This window comes from Oncorhynchus gorbuscha, linkage group LG05 (genome assembly GCF_021184085.1).
Source record: "Oncorhynchus gorbuscha isolate QuinsamMale2020 ecotype Even-year linkage group LG05, OgorEven_v1.0, whole genome shotgun sequence".
NCBI lineage: Eukaryota > Metazoa > Chordata > Actinopteri > Salmoniformes > Salmonidae > Oncorhynchus > Oncorhynchus gorbuscha.
In genome coordinates, this window is record NC_060177.1 from 10,476,641 (window position 1) to 10,500,753 (window position 24,113).

The 24,113-nt window shown below is 42.6% G+C and overlaps 1 protein-coding gene and 1 pseudogene across 1 annotated transcript in view; one reads left to right on the forward strand and one right to left on the reverse strand.

Moving 5' to 3' along the window:
* Positions 1-10,044, forward strand: part of fah (fumarylacetoacetate hydrolase (fumarylacetoacetase)) — a 28,043-nt gene extending 17,999 nt beyond the window's left edge. The window contains exons 12-14 of the mRNA XM_046348968.1: positions 5,730-5,831; positions 8,023-8,140; positions 9,280-10,044. Of these exons, the coding sequence (XP_046204924.1) occupies positions 5,730-5,831; positions 8,023-8,140; positions 9,280-9,350 (291 nt within the window). The 3' untranslated portion in view covers positions 9,351-10,044. The remainder of the gene's footprint in view (positions 1-5,729; positions 5,832-8,022; positions 8,141-9,279) is intronic.
* Positions 10,045-11,937: 1,893 nt separating this feature from the next.
* Positions 11,938-12,995, reverse strand: LOC124035407 (annotated as a pseudogene).
* Positions 12,996-24,113: the final 11,118 nt, after the last annotated feature.

The following is a 24,113-nucleotide window of genomic DNA, read 5'->3' on the forward strand; positions in this document are numbered from 1 at the left end:
ATTATTCCCATACCATTATTACAGAGAATCAGACAGACTATGCTACCCTATGACTATTGGTTACTTAGTTTATTTAAGCCTGTCTCAAAATACAACACTGCCCCTTTAAGACAAAAATATATATGTTAATCGGTCTTGCTTTTCAAAGATATCTAGAAATGTACATGTTTTGTGTTCTTGTAGGAAGCTATCAATCATCTATTGCTGATGACAAATGATGTAGAACTGGGCTAATACCTCACTAAATAGCAAAGAATATGAACACGTGACTACATGAAGCTCTTGCTTTGATCTCAAAACAAGCACATCTACTCGTGACCACAGCTGTAAACACAGTCCAGTTCAAAGTTAATGGCATTGATCCATATATGGCAATGGTCATTTTGCATACAGGCCTACTGCAGCTCTGATTGGTTATGCCGCCAGTCTGTGTAGAGTAGGGCTGAGTCGTTGCAATAGAATCCTACTGTGATGCGTTCTGCCTACAACATCATCTCTAGCATGGTTAGTTCAGTATGTTGCATTGACAGAGGCTAATGTGTTGATTCCATCACAATCGCCACAGGAAAGGGAAACGATAGTGTTAACTAACAGGGAAAAGTCTAGAAAGTGGAGGGAGTCTCGTGTCTGATATTTCTTCTGTGAGCTGCACTGCATTCACAGACGACTGCACACCCCCAAAAGTTTAGAGGGAATGTTTGTTGTGAGTATGAAACAGAATTTTTTTAACTTTCAGGCATAGGCCCACGGTATTACACCAAATTATTGTCTAAAAAACATCTAATCTGTGCTTCAGAACCATCAAGTTGCACGTCTTGACTGTTGACCAATGAACAGTGATCTGCATTAGCTCACAAAGGCTCATATCCAGATTAGTCTTCAGAAAGCGTTTCATTGTCTCCGGTTTTGCCTGGTCAAAACAGAGTAAGACTACATTTATATTATCCATATAAAGTGAACCACGTATCTACAGTTTAGCAATCTACTACGGACACATCTTTTCCAGAACAATAACGCTAGGCTACGTGGCGATTTCATTGATCATTTTCAAATTTCAGATAATCCTAGTTTGGGTGGTAACTGGCTATATGTCTGAAGATAGCTGTAACATCACACAGCCTTGAATATTATGGGATAAAGAAGTAGAACTAACATATTCTGGTGAATTTATTAGGATATGTGTGAGGAAGAAAGGGTCTTCCCAGTTGGCAATGAGCTGCAGGCAGGTGGCCCTCCAGAGTGACAGGCAAGGTGCAGACAGGCGGCCCTCCAGAGTGACAGGCAAGCTGCAGGCAAGGTGCAGGCAGGCGTCCCTCCAGAGTGATCAGGCAAGGTGCAGGCAGGCGGCCCTCCAGAGTGACAGGCAAGGTGCAGGCAGGCGGCCCTCCAGAGTGACAGGCAAGGTGCAGGCAGGCGGCCCTCCAGAGTGACAGGCAAGCTGCAGGCAGGCGGCCCTCCAGAGTGACAGGCAAGCTGCAGGCAGGCGGCCCTCCAGAGTGACAGGCAAGCTCCAGAGTGACAGGCAAGGTGCAGGGCCCTCCAGAGTGACAGGCAAGCTGCAGGCAGGGCAAGGCAGGCCTCCAGAGTGAGGCAAGGCAGGCAGGCGGCCCTCCAGAGTGACAGGCAAGGTGCAGGCAGGCGGCCCTCCAGAGTGACAGGCAAGTTGCAGGCAGGCGGCTCTCCAGAGTGACAGGCAAGGTGCAGACAGGCGGCCCTCCAGAGTGACAGGCAAGTTGCAGGCAGGCGGCCCTCCAGAGTGACAGGCAAGGTGCCTCCGCTGCATACAGGCCTATTATCCTGGTTTCTCTGGACACCAGAGGAGTTAGAATATATCCCTAGTTGATATTGGCTGCTAACATGAATGACTTTCATCTTAAAATGAAGGTTTAAAATGCAGTTTATTTCTGTGTCTTGCACTTTGAAAAATGAATCTCTGTTTATGGCTGTAATGACAGGCTACATTTGCGCAGCGTAAGAGCGGGTCGCAAGCTTTGATCCATATTAAAATGAATTTTTACATAATAAAAATATTTAGTGGACAAAATAATGAAAAGGGCTGTCTGGTAGCCTCAATCAATAGACAAAATATTGTAGTTGAACAAGTCATTGTGTGTGTGTATGTATGTATGTATGTATGTATGTATGTATGTATGTATGTATGTATGTATGTATGTATGTATGTATATATATATATATATATTTTACTTGACTTGAACAAACTTGACTCAACATGCACTTAGAATGCAGAGACGAACTGTTCTACTCCAGACTTTGCTTGTGACTTGGTTGGGGCAATTCCATTTCAATTCCAGTCAATTCAGTAAGTACACGAAAATTCCAATTATTTTCAATGGGGAACATTTGGAATATGGTTTACTTTCTGAATTGGAATGCAGCTCTTATGGAATGCAGCTCTTATGGAATGCAGGACTGGCCCAGGGGTTTTGATGAGCTGTAGATGAGTTACATTAGCGATACATCACGGTCACTACTGTGATGTCTCTGACATGACAAATATGAACAACTTAAGAAAATAGTGACCTATCCCTATAGATAATTTGTAATCAGCAATAGATGATTGATTGCTTCCTTCATTGAGATACATTAGTGTTTACTGCATTAAAGGGATAGGTCACTCTATTTTCTTAAGTTGTTAATATTTGTCATGTCAGAGGCAGTTAAGAGTGCAGGAGTGACAGCATCTACGATGACCCTTACATGTCTTTGCCAGAGGCAACACAGGCTAACGGTTAGCATTGACCATTGAGTTTCAATGTTTCAACGCAAATGCCCATGAAATGAAAGACTTAGCGTAGATACTGTCACACTACTGGTCTCTAGACCACTTCTAAGGTAAGATACACATTACAAAATATAAAGGTAATATTACGATCATACACTGCTCAAAAAAATAAAGGGAACACTTAAACAACACAATGTAACTCCAAGTCAATCACACTTCTGTGAAATCAAACTGTCCACTTAGGAAGCAACACTGATTGACAATAAATTCCACATGCTGTTGTGCAAATGGAATAGACAACAGGTGGAAATTATAGGCAATTAGCAAGACACCCCCAATAAAGGAGTGGTTCTGCAGGTGATAACCACATGTACTGGCCTGTCTCCTGGTAGCGCCTCCATGCTCTGGACACTACGCTGACAGGCACAGCAAACCTTGCTAAAGCTTGCATTGATGTTCCATCCTGGATGAGCTGCACTACCTGAGCCACTTGTGTGGGTTGTAGACTCCCTCTCATGCTACCACTAGAGTGAAAGCACCACCAGCATTCAAAAGTGACCAAAACATCAGCCAGTTAGCATAGGAACTGAGAAGCGGCTCAGGTAGTGCAGCTCATCCAGGATGGCACATCAATGCAAGCTTTAGCAAGAAGGTTTTACTGTGTCTGTCAGCGTAGTGTCCAGAGCATGGAGGTTCTACCAGGAGACAGGCCAGTACATCAGGAGATGTGGAGGAGGCCGTCGGAGGGCAACAACCCAGCAGCAGGACCGCTACCTCTGCCTTTGTGCAAGGAGGAGCAGGAGGAGCACTGCCAGAGCCCTGCAAAATGACCTCCAGCAAGCCACAAATGTGCATGTGTCTGCTCAAACGGTCAGAAACAGTCTCCATGAGGGTGGTATGAGGGCCCGACGTCCACAGGTGGGGGTTGTGCACCAAGAACACCAAGATTGGCCAATTTGCCACTGGCGCCCTGTGCTCTTCACAGATGAAAGCAGGTTCACACTGAGAACATGTGACAGACGTGACAGTCTGGAGACACCGTGGAGAACGTTCTGCTGCCTGCAACATCCTCCAGCATGACCGGATTGGCGGTGGGTCAGTCATGGTGTGGGGTGGCATTTCTTTGGGGGCTGTACAGCCCTCCATGTGCTCGCAAGAGGTAGCCTGACTGCCATTAGGTACCGAGATGAGATCCTCAGTCCCCTTGTGAGACCATATGCTGGTGCCGTTGGCCCTGGGTTCCTCCTAATGCAAGACAATGCTAGACCTCATGTGGCTGGAGTGTGTCAGCAGTTTCTGCAAGAGGAAGGCATTGATGCTATGGACTGGCCCGCCCGTTCCCCAGACCTAAATCCAATTGAGCACATCTGGGACATCATGTCTCGCTCCATTCACCAAAGCCACATTGCACCACAGACTGTCCAGGAGTTGGCGGATGCTTTAGTCCAGGTCTGGGAGGAGATCCCTCAGGAGACCATCTGCCACCTCATCAGGAGCATGCCCAGGCATTGTAGGGAGGTCATACAGGCACGTGGATGCCACACACACACTACTGAGCCTCATTTTGACTTGTTTTAAGGACATTACATCAAAGTTGGATCAGCCTGTAGTGTGGTTTTCCACTTTAATTTTGAGTGTGACTCCAAATCCAGACCTCCATGGGTTGATAAATTTGATTTCCAATGATAATTTGTGTGATTTTTGTTGTCAGCACATTCAACTATGTAAAGAAAAAAGTATTTAATAAGAATATTTAATTCATTCAGATCTAGGATGTGTTATTTTAGTGTTCCCTTTATTTTTTGAGCAGTGTATATTACTAAATTTAATGATTTATGAAAATTGGGTGGACTACCCCTTTAACCAGAAGACGATATTAATAAATCCTGTGTGATTTAAGTCTCATTAGCCCTCTCTCTTGACAGCTGCAATTAGGAGGCTAATATCTGCCATTGTAGGCAAGTACTCAGTACTCACAGACTATGGTTATGTCCCAAATGGCACCCAAATCCCTACATGGTGCACTACTTTTGACCATCAGGAGAGCCCTACGGGACCTGTTCAACAGTAGTGCACTATGAAGAGAATAGAGTGCCATTTGGGACGTAACCAATATATTGGTAAGGTGAGTGAGTGGAGTCCATCAGCTTCTCTGATGAGAACGTTTCTTAGTCCAATGGCTTTGACTGATGAGGTACAGGAAATCTTTCTGACTGACTCACTGTCTCTTTTTGACCTGTCTTTCTGTGTGTTACAGTTATGTTGTATTAGTGGTATGTACAGGATGTCCATGACTCACTGTCTTTTTTGACCTGTCTTTCTGACAGTGTTGTATTAGTGGTAACAGGATGTCTTTCTGACTGACTCACTGTCTCTTTTTGACCTGTCTTTCTGTGTGTTACAGTTATGTTGTATTAGTGGTATGTACAGGATGTCTTTCTGACTGACTCACTGTCTCTTTTTGACCTGTCTTTCTGTGTGTGTTACAGTTATGTTGTATTAGTGGTATGTACAGGATGTCTTTCTGACTGACTCACTGTCTCTTTTTGACCTGTCTTTCTGTGTGTTACAGTTATGTTGTATTAGTGGTATGTACAGGATGTCTTTCTGACTGACTCACTGTCTCTTTTTGACCTGTCTTTCTGTGTGTGTTACAGTTATGTTGTATTAGTGGTATGTACAGGATACACATGGTATACACCGTCCAATCAAATGCTTACTTGCAGGTTCCTTCAATGCAACAACAATAACCAATAATAAAATATAAGACTACTAACATTAAGTAAATGGCTCAATAGAATAGAATAAACATTTTAACATCAGTAGAATACAGGAGGGCATAATTTATAGTCCAATATTGACATGTGTTCTGGGGAAGGGTGGATTGGGGCGCAAGTGTTTAAATTGTGCAGCATTGTATTCACATGGTGTGTGTGTGTTGGCGTGTGTCACTCACTTCTCTCTCCATCTCTCTCCTTCTCTCCAGTATATGTACTGGACTATGAAGCAACAGTTAGCCCATCACACAGTCAACGGCTGTAACGTCAGACCTGGAGACCTGCTGGCCTCAGGAACCATCAGTGGACCGGTGAGTGTGTGTGTGTGTGTGTGTGTGTGTGTGTGTGTGTGTGAGTGTGTGAGTGAGTGAGTGAGTGAGTGAGTGAGTGAGTGAGTGAGTGAGTGAGTGAGTGAGTGAGTGAGTGAGAGTGTGTGAGTGTGTGTGTGTGTGCATATACACTACCGTTCAAACGTTTGAGGTCACTTAGAAATGACCTTGTTTTCCATGAAAGCATATATGAAATGAGTTGGCATTCTAGTTGTCAATTTGTTGAGGTAATCTGAAGAGATTTCACCCCATGCTTCCTGAAGTATCTCCCACAAGTTGGATTGGCTTGATGGACACTTCTTACGTACCATACGGTCAAGCTGCTCCCAGAACCGCTCAATAGGGTTGAGATCTGGTGACTGTGCTGGTCACTCCATTATAGCCACAATACCAGCTGACTGCTTCTTCCCTAAATAGTTCTTGCATCATTTAGAGCTGTGCTTTGGGTCATTGTCCTGTTGTAGGAGGAAATTGGCTCCAATGAAGCGCCGTCCACAGGGTATGGCATAGAGTTGCAAAATGGGGTGATAGCATTTCTTCTTCAAGATCCCTTTTACCCTGTACAAATCTCCCACTTTACCACCACCAAAGCACCCCCAGGCCATCACATTGCCTCCACCATCCTTGACAGATGGCGTCATCACTCCTCCAGCATCTTTTCATTGTTTCTGCGTCTCATGAATGTTCCTCTTTGTGATCTGAACACCTCAAACTTAGATTTGTCTGTCCAATGTCTGTGTTGCCCATCTTAATCTTTTCTTTTTATTGGCCAGTCTGAGATATGGCTTTTTCTTTGCAACTCTGCCTAGAAGGCCAGCATCGCGGGGTCGCCTCTTCACTGTTGACATTGAGACTGTTTTTTTGCGGATACTATTTAATGAAGATGCCAGTTGAAGGCTCTGTTTCTCAAACTAGACACTCTAATGTACTTGTCCTCTTGCTCAGTTGTGCACCGGGGACTCCCACCTCCCACTTTCTATTCTGGTCAGAGACTGTTTGCGCTCTTCTGTGAAGGGAGTAGTACACAGCGTTGTACGAGATCTTCCATTTCTTGGTAATTTCTCGCATGGAATAGCCTTCATTTCTCAGAACAAGAATAGACTGACGAGTTTCAGAGAAAACGTCTTTGTTTCTGGCCATTTTGATCCTGTAATCGAACCCGCTGATGCTGCAGATACTCAACTAGTCTAAAGGCCAGTTTTCAGCTGTGCTAACAATTGCAAAAGGGTTTTCTAATGATCAATTACCTTCTAAAATGATAAACTTGGATTAGCTAACACAACGTGCCATTGGAACACAGGAGTGATGGTTGCTGATAATGGGCCTATGTTGATATTCCGTTAAAAAAAGCTGCTGTTTCCAGCTACAATAGACATTTACAACATTCACAATGTCTACCATGTATTTGTGATCAATGTGATGTTATTTTAATGGACAGAAAATGTGATTTTCTTTCAAAAACAAAGACATTTCTAAGTGACCCCAAACTATTGAACGGTAGTGTGTGTGTTATTCTGAGTGTGTCTGTGAACATTTTCTATCTGAATTAGTGTTTACATGTGTTCACATTTTACTGTGTATGTTCTGATGAGTTGTTGTTGTTTATTCAGTATTGACTGTCTCTCTCTCCTGACCCACTCACTGTCTCTCGCTCTGGCTGTCTGTCTCTCTCTCCTGACCCACTCACTGTCTCTCGCTCTGGCTGTCTGTCTCTCTCTCCTGACCCACTCACTGTCTCTCGCTCTGGCTGTCTGTCTCTCTCTCCTGACCCACTCACTGTCTCTCGCTCTGGCTGTCTGTCTCTCTCTCCTGACCCACTCACTGTCTCTCGATCTGGCTGTCTGTCTCTCTCTCCTGACCCACTCACTGTCTCTCGCTCTGGCTGCCTGTCTCTCTCTCCTGAGCCACTCACTGTCTCTCGCTCTGGCTGTCTGTCTCTCTCTCCTGACCCACTCACTGTCTCTCGCTCTGGCTGTCTGTCTCTCTCTCCTGACTCACTCACTCTCTCTCTCTCTTTGTCTCTGTCTCTCTCTCGCTCTGGCTGTCTGTCTCTCTTTGCCTGCCTGTCTCTGTCTGCCTGCCTGTCTCTCTCTCTCTCTCTCTCTCTGTCTCTCTGTCTCTCTACCTGTCTCTCTCTGTCTCTCTACCTGTCTCTCTCTGTCTCTGTGTGTAGGATCCAGACAGTTTTGGTTCTATGTTGGAGTTGTCATGGAAGGGTTCTAAGACCGTGGACCTGGGAGGAGGAGAGACAAGAACCTTCCTAAAAGATGGAGACGAGGTCACTCTTACAGGTGGGTGGAACCCTATTATACACACTGTTACAGACAGAACCTCTAGAGAAACCATGATGCAACCTTACTGAGCTCACTACAAACACTGATACAGACAGAACCTCTACAGAAGCCATGATGCAACCTTACTGAGCTCTCTACAAACACTGTTAGACAGAACCTCTACAGAAACCATGATACAACCTTACTGAGCTCACTACAAACACTGTTACAGACAGAACCTCTACAGAAACCATGATACAACCTTACTGAGCTCTCTACAAACACTGTTAGACAGAACCTCTACAGAAACCATGATACAACCTTACTGAGCTCTCTACAAACACTGTTAGACAGAACCACTACAGAAACCATGATACAACCTTACTGAGCTCACTACAAACACTGTTAGACAGAACCTCTACAGAAACCATGATGCAACCTTACTGAGCTCACTACAAACACTGTTAGACAGAACCTCTACAGAAACCATGATGCAACCTTACTGAGCTCACTACAAACACTGTTAGACAGAACCTCTACAGAAATCAAGAGACAACTCTCTTGTTGTTTAGATGTACATTTTGGGTATTTAGCTGACAGTCAGTGCATTCAACAATGAAACTGTATTGCTCAGTTGGTAGAGCATGGCACTTCTATTGCCAGGATTCAGGGTTTGATTCCCGGGACCACCCATATATAAAATACTGTATATGCACACATGACTGTAAGTGGCTTTGCATAAAAGTGTCTGCTAAATGGCATTCATTATTATTATATGAATTTATGTTAGCTAGGTTAGACAACCACATATCACTGTAAGTAGAACATCCCTCTATAAAGCAGCTATCAGCTACACCAGTCCTAGTCAGAAAAGAGGAAATGTTTGGGAAGGCAGGTGGAATATGGTGGTAGTTTTTCTTCCTTCTAATATTAGTATTTTAAATCAATTCTTCAACTTGATTTGAGCTGACATGTCTTAATGGAACCAATGGGATATTCTCAGGAGTGCAAACCCCTCCCATCAGGAACTTCAATCCTATTTGACCACAGCTTCTATTAGCCACCGTTCACACACGCACGTTTCGATGTTCCTGTTGGTCTGTGTTGTCCTTAATTTATTTTTCCCTCTCTCACTCGTGTCTCGCCCCTCTCTCTAGGTTACTGTGAGGGGAGTGGGTATAGGGTGGGTTTCGGACCGTGTGCGGGGACCATTCTACCAGCCCTGTAACCCTGAGAATCATCCACCCTCAATGTCTCTTCCATCCTTGGGGGGGGGGGTAATGTTGTTACTGAAGTCCTTTCAAAGGGAAAATCTGGGGTTTTAAATACAACAAATCAGTTGGATGAATGTACGCACCAATCCAGGATTGACCCTTTAAATGTTCATTTTAATGATTGTTTATCATTCTAAAGTAATGTTGCCAGAAGCAGTGTTATATTCCATAATGTTGTAACTATGTGGATTGGGACCTGACATCTAAAAACTATAAATGTTTCAACCCTCCTGTGACTGTGTTTTCTATTGACTTACTGAGTGACATCTTTATGGTGTAAAATACTGTAGTTAAAATCTGTACAAAAGTACTGTAAAATGCATTATAATCTGGCAGTATAATTTAATTTGACACTTTTCTTGAACAATGTACGTTATGAAAAGGGGATTATTTAACTAGAGTTGAATAAACTGAGCGATTCATAAATAGTGGCCTTTTTATTTTGCACTTTGCTGAAGTGGCATATTAAAACACAGATTATTTTGCACAGATTTAAATATTGTTGCACCATGAAAATATTGCCCACTGTCTAGTACCCCTTACCTCACGGTCAGGCCTGGTTTTCTCTTTTAGGTAATATCTGTAATGAATATTATTTTACTATGTTGTTGGCATATCTAATCAATAAAGTTTTCATGTGTTTATGAATTAATTTTTTTAATTTATTAATTCAGCATCTCTATCTCACTCTCTCTCACCAGACAGTTTTAGCTATCCTTTTATAGGGTCGTTCCAGGGTTGGTCAACAGAATATAGTAAGTGCCTATGAAGTGCTAAATTAAGTAACAAGGTTAACTATGTATTCTTAAATCAGCCTTAAATCCTTTTGTTGACAGGGGGAATGGAAGCTTGTTTTGTTGACGGGAATGGAAGCTTGTTTTGTTGATGGGGAATGGAAGCTTGTTTTGTTGACGGGGAATGGAAGCTTGTTTTGTTGACGGGGAATGGAAGCTTATTTTGTTGACGGGGAATGGAAGCTTGTTTTGTTGACGGGGGGAATGGAAGCTTGTTTTGTTGACAGGGGGGAAAGGAAGCTTGTTTTGTTGACAGGAGGGAATGGAAGCTTATTTTGTTGACAGGGGGAATGGAAGCTTGTTTTGTTGACGGGGGAATGGAAGCTTGTTTTGTTGACAGGGGGAATGGAAGCTTGTTTTGTTGATAGGGGGAATGGAAGCTTATTTAGTTCCTTTTGACTTTTCAAAAATAGCTAGGGCTTTACAATGATGATAAAAATTGGGAGACATTTTGGGGTTAAAGGGGTTGAAATCTTCCTAGAAGTGACACATGGTTGACGGGGGGACATGTCAAAATGCTGAATTGTAGCACTTTAGCATTTAACAAAAATCTGATTTATTGAATTCTCCATGGCTATGTTTACACAACCACCTGAAGAACCCAGTTCTGTTTTCTCTCCGTATCAATCTTTTTTTCTGACTGTTCACACTCCGTTTTACATGTGACCCATATCGGATTTGCGCATTCATGATGTAGCTTCTGTCGTAGTGTAACCAATGTGTAATGGCTAGCTAGTTAGCTATGAGACCTTGGAGTAGTTGTTCCCCTTGCTCTGAAAGGGCCGTGGCTTTTATGGCGCGATGTGTAACGATGCTTCGAGGGTGACTTTTCGATGTGTGGGTCCCTGGTTCGAGCCCAGGTAGGAGCGAGGAGAGGGACGGAAGCTATATTGTTACATTGATGCTGTTGGTTGCAAATGGGTCTTCCAAATGAACAATGACTCCAAGCATACTTCCAAAGTTGTGGCAAAATGGCTTAAGGACAACAAATTCAAGGTATTGGAGTGGCCATCACAAAGCCCTGACCTCAATCCTATAGAAAATTTGTGGGCAGAACTGAAAAAGTGTGTGTGAGCAAGGAGGCCTACAAACCTGACTCCGTTACACCAGCTCTGTCAGGAGGAATGGGCCAAAATTCGCCCAACTTATTGTGGGAAGCTTGTGGAAGGCTACCCGAAATATTTGACCCAAGTCAAACAATTTAAGTTAAACAAAAGGCAATGCTACCAAATACTAATTGAGTGTATGTAAACCTCTTACCAAATACTAATTGAGTGTATGTAAACCTCTTACCAAATACTAATTGAGTGTATGTAAACCTCTGACGCACTGGGAATGTGATGCAAGAAATAAAAGTTTAAAATCATTCTCTACTATTATTGTGACATTTCACATTCTTAAAATAAAGTGGTGATCCTAACTGACCTAAAACAGGGGATTTTTACTAGGATTAAATGTCAGGAATTGTGAAAAACGGACTTTAAATGTATTTTGCTACGGTGTATGTAAACTTACGACTTCAACTGTCTAACTAGCAGATTACCTTTGTTAATGCTCAGGATGCCAAACCAGCCTATGAAATATATAAATGCAGATCTGGACTGATGACCAGATATTTGTTCTTGTCAACAGTCTCCACAAGCTGATCCTTTACAGTCCGTTGTTGAGGGTGAGGGAAGATTGACCAACAATAAAATATTTAGCATATTTTGTGTCTGCCGTCATCGATGCTCTGGCAGTCATATTTTCATTGTGAATTGAGCTGACAGTTCAGTTCAGACTGGGAGGCAGTGTTACTCCACCTCCTTTTGACACAAATGAAAATGCCCAATAGAATAACAACCAGCAGCATCACCAGTAGAACTGAGAGGGTGGATAGGTGAACTCTCTCTGCCCCAGACTCCCAACTGACATCCAGCTTGTTGTCTAGACTGAGGTGAGAGGCAGTACAGGTGTAGTTGTGTCTCTTCTTTAGCTCCTCAGTACTGACCTCCGGACTCTTCCTCAGCTGGTAGGTCCCGTCTCCACTAGGCAGAACCTCCCCCCCTGTCAGCTCCTGTTCTGCCACTGGCTGGCCGTCTCTCAGCAGGGTCATGTTGATGTGGCGGGGGTAGAAACCAAACGCCAGACAGCTCACCTGTAACCCTCCAGAAACCTCTTTCTTTATCAACCTGAGTCTGGGAGGAACTTTACGCATCACAACGTTCTTCTCTCTCTTCAGGAATCTCTTCAGTGATTTGATGCAAAGGGGAAGGTAAAACGTTTCCAAAAGTGTTATTTTGTATACTTGTAGTTTCCCAGCATCATATGTATAATGTGTCATGCTGTAATACATCTTGAAAAATGCCATTGAAAACATCCTTCAACACGGCCAAGACTGGTTCTCCATTGTCCATCATCTCACAGTCAGTCAATCTTTGCTGAACTTGAACACCTTCCGTGAGATTAAAGTGGTGCTTCAGTTCAAACTATCTTAAGTTCAAATGACCTCTGGTATATTACTCCAAATACATGAGCTCCGTCCTGATCTTCATCATCCTCAGTTTTGTCGTTGATATGTTGTCCCCTGTAGACAGACTGTTTATCGTTGGAGGCGTCTCTCCAATTGCTGTGTAGGTGGCAAGTGCCCACAGAGAATGAATGTGATCCTGAACCTGGAGAGGAGTGATATTACACAATTATGGACATTTGACATTTTATCACATAAAAAATCATTAAATTAGTTTGAGAGGAAAGTTAAGTCCATTTTACCTGTGTTGACAATAGTGTAGAACTAATGAACAAATGAAAGGACAGTTTGCCCATGATTTTGAAATGTTCACTACTTTTCCAGTAGCCTCAAGCAGCAGGTTTCTTGCTCTGAAGTGTCTGACAGACTTTTCTTTTCACTTGTCAAAACAAGGTAAAGTACTTAAATGTTGTTGAACGAGTCAAACAAATGGAGGTGGAAATTTAAGACCAAATGAAGCTGAGGGTATAATGAGGAAGAGAGGGTGAGTCATGTTGCATGTTGCACACACAGCCAAACACCAATCAGATGACACCGTAAATTAATTACAAATTACGTTCAGTGAAATCTTTAGACCTGAATGTGTGCTTGTGTTTTGATCATGCTGTCTGTCTGTCTGTCTGTCTGTCTGTCTGTCTGTCTGTCTGTCTGTCTGTCTGTCTGTCTGTCTGTCTGTCTGTCTGTCTGTCTGTCTGTCTGTCTGTCTGTCTGTCTGTCTGTCTGTCTGTCTGTCTGTCTGTCTGTCTGTCTGTCTGTCTGTCTGTCTGTCTGTCTGTCTGTCTGTCTGTCTGTCTGTCTGTCTGTCTGTCTGTCTGTCTGTCTGTCTGTCTGTCTGTCTGTCTGTCTGTCTGTCTGTCTGTCTGTCTGTCTGTCTGTCTGTCTGTCTGTCTGTCTGTCTGTCTGTCTGTGATACATATTGGTGCTGGAGTGTGCAGCATGTGTGGGGCTTGCGTTCACTTGCGCATGCATTAGCCTGCTAAGTCTGCCCCTCTCTCTGTTTTCCTACTGCCTGTCCAGCTCTCCTCATACACACACACACTCCTCCCTCCCCATCTCCTCTCAGAGTGTGTATGCATTAGCCTGCTAAGTCTGCCCCTCTCTCTGTTTTCCTACTGCCTGTCCAGCTCTCCTCATACACACACACACTCCTCCCTCCCCATCTCCTCTCAGAGTGTGTATGCATTAGCCTGCTAAGTCTGCCCCTCTCTGTTTTCCTACTGCCTGTCCAGCTCTCCTCATACACACACACACACACACACACACACACACACACACACACACACACACACTCCTCCCTCCCCATCTCCTCTCAGTGTGTATGCATTAGCCTGCTAAGTCTGCCCCTCTCTCTGTTTTCCTACTGCCTGTCCAGCTCTCCTCACACACACACACACACACACACTCCTCCCTCCCCATCTCCTCTCAGAGTGTGTATGCATTAGCCTGCTAAGTCTGCCCCTCTCTCTGTTTTCCTACTGCCTGTCCAGCTCTCCTCACACACACACACACACACACACACACACACACACACACACACACACACACACACACACACACACACACACACACACACACACACAACACACACACACACCACACACAACACACAAGATCACACCACCCACTCCCCATCTCCTCTCAGAGTGTGTATGCATTAGCCTGCTAAGTCTGCCCCTCTCTGTTTTCCTACTGCCTGTCCAGCTCTCCTCTCACACACACACACACACACACACACACACACACACACACACACACACACACACACACACACACACACACACACACACACACACACACACACACACACACTCCACCCTCCCCATCTCCTCTCAGAGTGTGTATGCATTAGCCTGCTAAGTCTGCCCCTCTCTGTTTTCCTACTGCCTGTCCAGCTCTCCTCACACACACACACACACACACACACACACACACACTCCACCCTCCCCATCTCCTCTCAGAGTGTGTATGCATTAGCCTGCTAAGTCTGCCCCTCTCTCTGTTTTCCTACTGCCTGTCCAGCTCTCAGATGTGTATGTATATGTGCAGTCATATGACATGTGTCCAGTCACACACACCACACACACAACACAAGTCATACACATCACACAACACACACACATACAGAGTCATATGGTACATCACATTAGATGTTATACACACTTTGCACATTAGACACATAGTACTGACCAGTCATCCCTCCCCATCAACTCTCAGAGTGTGTATGCAGTAGCCTGCTAAGTCTGCCCCTTCTCTGTTTTCCTACTGCCTGTCCAGCTCTCCTCACACACACACATCCTCCCTCCCCATCTCCTTCAGAGTGTGTATGCATTAGCCTGCTAAGTCTGCCCCTCTTCTGTTTTCCTACTGCCTGTCCAGCTCTCCTCACACACACACACACACACACACACATTACACATGTTATATAGTATCTGACCACATATTGTCATCACATTAGAAACACACACACACACACACACACAGATGTTACACACCAAACACATAGTCCATCACATTAGATGTTATATAGTATCTGTCCCCATCTCCTCTTAGAGTGTGTATGCATTAGCCTGCTAAGTCTGCCCCTCTCTGTTTTCCTACTAATGTCCAGCTCTCCTCTCACACACACACACACACACAGTCACACACACATTCACACATTTTTGTCACACATACACACACACACACAGACACACACACACACACACACACACACACACATTACACAACTATCCCTCCCCATCTCCTCTCAGAGTGTGTATGCATTATTGCTAAGTCTGCCCCTTAGATGTTTTCCTATCTGTCCAGCTCATATGGTCCATCACATTAGCTCTCCTCATATCCATCACACAGACACACACATCTGTCACACACACCACACACACCCACCCTCCCCCATATCTCCTCTCAGAGTGTGTATGCATTAGCCTGCTAAGTCTGCCCCTCTCTGTTTTCCTACTGCCTGTCCAGCTCTCCACATATGGTCACACACACACACACACACATCTGTCCAGTCATATGGTCCATCACATTAGATGTTATATAGTATACACCAGTCATATGGTCCATCACATTAGATGTTATATAGTACACTGTCCAGTCATATGGTCACATCACACACACACACACACACACTCCTCCCTCCCCATCTCCTCTCAGAGTGTGTATGCAGTAGCCTCAAGTCTGCCCCTCTCTCTGTTTTCCTACTGCCTGTCCAGCTCTCCATCACATTGTTATATAGTATCTCCAGTCATATCTCCTCTCAGAGTGTGTATGCATTATATGTCCAGTCTATGGTCCATCACTTAGATGTTTTCCTATATGCCAGTCCAGCTCCATCACATTACATGTTATATACACACCAGTCATATGGTCCATCACATTAGACACACACACACCACACACCACACACACACATATAGTATCACCAGTCATATGGTCATCACATTAGACACACACACACACACACACACACACACACACTCCTCCCTCCCCATCTCCTCTCAGAGTGTGTCCATCACATTAGATGTTAAGTCTGCCCCTCTCTCTGTTTTCCTACTGCCTGTCCAGCTCCCATCACATTAGATGTTATATACATCTGTCAGTCATATGGTCCATCACATTAGATGTTATATCCCCATCTCCTCCAGTCAGATGTGTCCATGCATTAGATGTTATAGTCTGCCCCTCTCTCTGTTTCCTACTGCCTTCCATGTTATATAGTATATGTCCAGTCATATGGTCCATCACCCATGGTCCATCACATTAGAGTTATATGCATTATATGTCCAGTCATATGGTCTGCCCATTAGATGTTTTCCTACTGCCTGTCCTCTCAGGGTGTGTGTGCAGGAATGTGAATTTTTAATGCCACCTTCTGAACACAATTTACAATCCAAACAAACTTCTATAAGAGGCTAAGTAAGATGTGGAGCACTTTGCCAAGGAAATGACTGACCGATGCCTTTAAATCAACGAAACAGAAAAAGGAAGGGAAAGGTTTGGGGCCACCTTGAAAAGACTTGTGGAAAAGATCAGTTTCCAATACAGCTGGTCAAATATTAGCCACCATTAGGTATTGTGCTTTGGAATGGGGACTTTGAACCAGTTAGTTTAGGTTGTTTGTGCTTTTGGATGGATATTACCGTAGCCATCTTTTGGTTTATCACATGATGCCAGGGTGACATTAAATGATGTATGAATTATATTGTCATCACATTAGAAAATATAGTAGCTGTTCATATAAAAGTACAACCAAACACAGTATGTTGTAGGTATTACTTATGTTTAGTTCCTATAACTTTCCAACCCTAGACTTTTATAATAGACTTTTCAACAACTAACTAAGTAGTGACTTATTCTTGTATTTTTTCAGGATGTGGAGCAGAAGACAGACAGTCTAGCAGAGTTAGAGTTGCAAAATTACACTAACTATCGCTGAATTCACAGGTATTCCTTGGTATTCAATCACATTAGATGTTATATAGTATCTGTCCAGTCATATGGTCCATCACATTAGATGTTATATAGTATCTGTCCAGTCATATGGTCCATCACATTAGATGTTATATAGTATCTGTCCAGTCATATGGTCCATCACATTAGATGTTATATAGTATATGTCCAGTCATATGGTCCATCACATTAGATGTTATATAGTATATGTCCAGTCATATGGTCCATCACATTAGATGTTATATAGTATATGTCCAGTCATATGGTCCATCACATTAGATGTTATATAGTATATGTCCAGTCATATGGTCCATCACATTAGATGTTATATAGTATCTGTCCAGTCATATGGTCCATCACATTAGATGTTATATAGTATCTGTCCAGTCATATGGTCCATCACATTAGATGTTATATAGTATCTGTCCAGTCATATGGTCCATCACATTAGATGTTATATAGTATATGTCCAGTCATATGGTCCATCACATTAGATGTTATATAGTATATGTCCAGTCATATGGTCCATCACATTAGATGTTATATAGTATCTGTCCAGTCATATGGTCCATCACATTAGATGTTATATAGTATCTGTCCAGTCATATGGTCCATCACATTAGATGTTATATAGTATATGTCCAGTCATATGGTCCATCACATTAGATGTTATATAGTATATGTCCAGTCATATGGTCCATCACATTAGATGTTATTTAGTATATATTTGACTTTGTCAAAGCAACAAAATAGAGAGGGCTTTACAATGATGGTAAGAAAATGGGAGACATTTTGGGATTAAATGGGTTTAAATCTTCCTAGAAGTGACACATGGTTGAGAGACATGTCAAAATGCAGAATTTTAGCACTTTAGTAAAGCCTTAATTTAAATAAAACTCCATGGCTATTATTACACAACCACCTGAAGAACCCAGTTCTGTTTTCTCTCCATATCCAATCTTTTTTCTGACTGTTCACACTCAGTTTTACATGTGACCCATATCAGATTTGTGCATTAATGATGTAGCCTCTGTAGTAGCACACAGATGCAATGCTCATTTCCTGTCACTGTTCCTTAACATTTTGGCCGTGGTTGTAACGGTAATGGCAGGTCATGTACACATTTGATTTGAGCGTCCAGACTGAGGTCACATGTGGAGCCGAATCAGTTAGCTAACTACCTACATTTCAACACATTTTGCCATGGTGCAGAGAGAAACATTAGCAGTTTTATAATGCTATTCTATTCTACACTCTGTTTCAAAGCAAATTTCCTGCAGTTCTACACTTTTTGCTATCACATGCTATCTGGGGGCCCCTGATCTCCACATCTGTCCATCAATGCCTGTGTGTTTGTCACATATGGACATTTTTTGTTATTTTGTGCCCCAGTGCAATTTCAGGAAGGATGAACAACAACCAGGCAAGTTTCACAATGAACAAGGGTAGGCAGCACGAACTCTGACCAATTTCAGATTGACCAATGACATTTACTCTTTATGAGGCATCAGTCTCCAATGACATTTACTCTTTATGAGGCATCAGTCTCCAATGACATTTACTCTTTATGAGGCATCAGTCTCCAATGACATTTACTCTTTATGAGGCATCAGTCTCCAATGACATTTACTCTTTATGAGGCATCAGTCTCCAATGACATTTACTCTTTATGAGGCATCAGTCTCCAATGACATTTACTCTTTATGAGGCATCAGTCTCCAATGACATTTACTCTTTATGAGGCATCAGTCTCCAAGACAAATACAATTCTTCCTATTTTCTACCTTCAGGATATTTATTGGTAAAACACTGGAGCGTGCCGACCTGGGGAAATGAATTGACTAAAGTCAGTAAACATGGCTATGTCCCAAATGGCACCCTATTTCCTACATAGTGCACTACTTTTAACCAGGGCCCATAGTGCACTATGAAGGAAAAGGGTGCCATTTGGAGCACAGCCTTTGTGCACATGCCCTTTATGTAGGTAATGAAATGTAGATGAGATCTTGACATTTGTTTTATATGTAAAATAGCAGCAAGACAGCAGGTTTAGGAATGTCGCCAGTGGTTCTCAGATTCAGCTCAGAGGGAAAACACAGTATTGTGGTGCGCAGGAGACCTCAGTTTGATTCTATCTCGTTTTATTAGGAAGCAGGTAACATTGTCTTTGTAGCCTTTTGATATGTCATATATCATTCAGTGTTCAATACAAAATAACAGTTAATTAAATTAGATCTTATAATCAAAAGCTATGTTTTATGTTGTGGTCCAGCCTTGAAGTGGAAATGAAGCTCTGAATATTTGACTGGGGAAAAGTAACACCAAAGAAAGGATGTTTAGAACAAGCGGTGTACATACTGTAAAACAGAACAGGACTTTTTATGGCCCTGAACATGATCCATTCTCTATTAAAGGTGTTTTATCATAACACTGGTTCATTGTTTTTATAATGCATACAACATTCACCTTAGTTTAATACTCAAATTCTGCTACCTTCCACAGTGATAAACAAGTTCCTGAGAGAAGTTAAGGTACATAATTAACATGAATTAATGACATAGTTGACATGAATCAATGCAGTAATAAATGATTCAACATGTTATTGTCTGTAATAAAGGTATTACTGTACAGCCTGGGGGTAACATACACTACATACAATACAACACAGACACTGTAAAGACATTCCAATAATAAACAGACCTCATACACATGATCACATGATCTCCTTCTGGTTAAGATACTGGATATCAGCCAATAAAGCACAGATAGAATTGTATAATTAATGAATAGTCATGAATATAAATGACAGAATACATCACAAAATAACTAGCAGATTACCTTTGTTAATGCTCAGGATGCCAAACCAGCCTATAAAATATATACAGTGCCTTGCGAAAGTATTCGGCCCCCTTGAACTTTGCGACCTTTTGCCACATTTCAGGGTTCAAACATAAAGATATAAAACTGTATTTTTTGTGAAGAATCAACAACAAGTGGGACACAATCATGAAGTGGAACGACATTTATTGGATATTTCAAACTTTTTTAACACTGAACTTTTGGAGAGAGTTTGCTGCACTGAAAGTAAAGGGGCTGAATAATTTTGCACGCCCAATTTTTCAGTTTTTGATTTGTTAAAAAAGTTTGAAATATCCAATAAATGTCGTTCCACTTCATGATTGTGTCCCACTTGTAGTTGATTCTTCACAAAAAAAATACAGTTTTATATCTTTATGTTTGAAGCCTGAAATGTGGAAAAAGGTTGTGAAGTTCAAGGGGGCCGAATACTTTCGCAAGGCACTGTAAATGCAGATCTGTACTAATGCCCCGATATTTATTATTGTCAACATTCTCCCCAAACTGATCCATTACAGTCCGTTGTTGAGGAGAAAGGAATACTGACCAACAATAACAGAATCCTTTGCATGTTTTATTTCTGCTCTGATAGGTGCTCTGGCAGGCATATTTTCATTGTGAATTGAGCTGATATGACAAAAGTGCATAAGTGTCCCAAGAATATATTAGGTCTCAGAATCTGAAGACAGGTTCATTTCCTCTGACACTGTTGCATCACCGTTGGCAAGTTTAGACTGTGGGGCAGTGCATCTCCACCTCCTTTTGACACAAATGAAAATGCCCAATAGAATAACAATCAGCAGCATCACCAGTAGAACTGAGAGGGTGAATAGGTGAACTCTCTCTGCCCCAGACTCCCAACTGACATCCAGCTTGTTGTCCAGACTGAGGTGAGAGGCAGTACAGGTGTAGTTGTGTCTCTTCTGTAGCTCCTCAGTACTGACCTCCAGACTCTGTTTCCACTAGGCAGCACCCTAACTGCTTGAAAAGGTTCAATGGAATAGGTGTCTGCATGCTTTGTGCATATATTATGACATTTTGTGACCTTTTCATTGCATTTCACTTTTTTTCCGGCTGTTCGGGCACACAAATCTATGGGCTTAAAAAACTAAATAAAATAAAAACATTAGTTGAGATGGGCTAGTTCATCTGGACATTTCTGACCAGTTATAAATATCTCTATAAGGTATGCATTGACTAACATGACAAGAGGAACTGATGATGCAATACCCAATTTCAAAATTGCACCTTGTGTATTCTACTACTACAACTTTAAATTATTTTTATAGCCTACCTTTTAGGAGTGGGACAATTTTTATTCGGAGACATATTGGGGATCAATATTTATTTAAAGGCAATGTAAAAAAAACTATAGCCTAATCACATTTAGGAAGTACACTTCCTTGGAAAGATAACTGCCCTGTGCTTCTACATTGTCACACCCTGACCTTAGAGAGACTTTATATTCTCTATTTTTGTTAGGTCAGGGAGTGACTAGGGTGGGTACTCTAGTTTGTGTTTTTATGTTGGCCTGGTATGTTTTCCAATCAGAGGCAGCTGCCTATCGTTGTCTCTGATTGGGGATCATATTTAGGCAGCATTTTCCCACCTGTTTGTGGGATCTTGTTTTTGTATTGTTGCTTTTGAGCCCTACAAGGTTGTACGTTTTGTTGCTGGTTATCATTAATTAAAGATGATTAACCTACCCCACGCTGCATCTTGGTCCGACCATCCTTACAACGACGAGCGTTACACACATGCATACAACAGCCTACTCTATTTAATTGCGACCACACGCACCTGATCTCGCAGGTATGGCTACTGAACGTGGAGCTGCAAGAATGATGTCAGTGACACTTGCTCCATTTTTTCATAAAGCATATCGCCTAAGTTTTAGGAAGACGATTTGCAGGCAGAGACAAATACATGGGTAGTCAATACTTGAAAAGACGCAATGCTCGCTCACCATCGTAGCCTAACATAACGTAGTGCCTGTTCCTTTTCAATGAGGATAACATATTTTGATTGCACTTCGACTCACATCGGACATTGGTCGAGCACCCTCCACTTCTTTCCATTATCAATATGTATTTATAGACATTGTATTAAACTACAGTTTAATCATATTTCATTGAATTTCATATTTAAGTTAACTGCCACGTTCTCCGCCCATGTAGGCAGCCTACTCTGTTTCAATGAGACCACACGGCTAACTATGAGGAGAGAGGCTACTGAATTTGAAGCAGTGAATTATGTCTGAATAATGCAGAAAAATATGTCATTTTAATAAGATAGGTAGGCTAACGCATACAAAGTAGAAAGACGTCATTTTAATAAGATAGGTAGGCTAACGCATACAAAGCAGAAAGACGTCATTTTAATAAGATAGGTAGGCTAACGCATACAAAGCAGAAAGACGTCATTTTAATAAGATAGGTAGGCTAACGCATACAAAGCAGAAAGACAACCGTTTCCAAATAATCAGCAGGACACAAATATTTGAATCCCAACATCGTCTGACGCCTGCTCCGGCCCACAGCATGAAACGATATCTGTCCGGACCTGCAGTTCCAGTGGGTATCCAGCGGGAATGTAGCCCTCTATTTTAAAACCCAAATCAAATGGAAAGCCATTGTATTTACGCGCGTAAACGAGTGTGCAACAATTGATTAGAAAGCATGGTACTGATACTGAATGAGAAAAAAGACAGGCTGGAAGCATTAACAGTGTCATGGTGCGTCAAGTTAAAAAGCAAGTCTATTTTTCTCAAGTCTACACAAAGCAATGCTGGTAAAAGGAGTGGTTAAAAATCACAGAAAATAGACTGTTGTTAAATACACAGTTATGTTAAAATTGACTGTTGCATTGTTATTTCTGTAAGTGTTTTACATAATACATTTACATAGCTATTCGTTTACTCAGTACTTTGTTGAAGCACCTTTGGCAACGATTACAGCCTTGAGTCTTTTTGGGTATGACACTACAAGCTTTGCACACCTTTATTTGGGGTGTTTCTCCCATTCTCCTCTGCAGATCCTCTATAACTCTGTCAGGTTGGATGGGAAGCGTCGCTGCACAGCTATTTTCAGGTCTCTCCAGAGATGTTTGATCAGGTTCAAGTCCGGGCTCTGGCTGGGCCACTCAAGGACATTCAGAGACTTGTCCCGAAGCCACCTCTGTGTGTGCTTAGGTTCGTTGTCGTGTTGTAAGGTGAACCTTCGCCCCAGTCTGAGGTCCTGAGCGCTCTGGAGCAGGTTTTCATCAATGATCGCTCTGTACTTTGCTCTGTTCATCTTTGCCTCAAATCCTGACTAGTCTCCCAGTCCCTGCTGCTGAAAAACATCCCCACATCATGATGCTGCCACCTGTCACGGGATTCTTCCTGGGAAGGAGAGGCAGACCAAAACACAGCGTGGTTATTTTGATACATCTTTAATAAAGATGAAAATAGAACAATATACAAAACAAGAAACGTGAAACCGAACACAGCCCTATCTGGTGCAACAAACACAAAGACAGGAACAATCACCCACAAAACCCAACACAAAACAGGCTACCTAAATATGGCTCCCAATCAGAGACAATGACTAACGCCTGCCTCTGATTGAGAACCATATCAGGCCCAAACACAGAAACAGACAAACAAGACATCCAACATAGAATGCCCACTCAGATCACACCCTGACCAAACAAAACATAGAACATACAAAGCAAACTATGGTCAGGGTGTGACACCACCACCATGCTTCATCGTAGGGATGGTGCCAGGTTTCCTCCAGGTGTGACGCTTGGCAGTCAAGCCAAAGTGTTAAATCTTGGTTTTATCAGACCAGATAATCTTGTTTCTCATGGTCTGAGAGTCTTTAGGTACCTTTTGGCAAACTCCAAGCAAGCTGTCATGTGCCTTTTACTGAGGAGTGCCTTCCGTCTGGCCACTCTACCATAAAGGCCTGACTGGTGGAGTGCTGCAGAGATGGATATCCTTCTGGGAGGTTCTCCCATCTCCACAGAGGAACTCTTGAGCTCTGTCAGCGTGACCATTGGGTTCTTGGTCACCTCCCTGACCAATGCCCATCTCCCCGATTGCTCTGTTTGGTCCAGGAAGA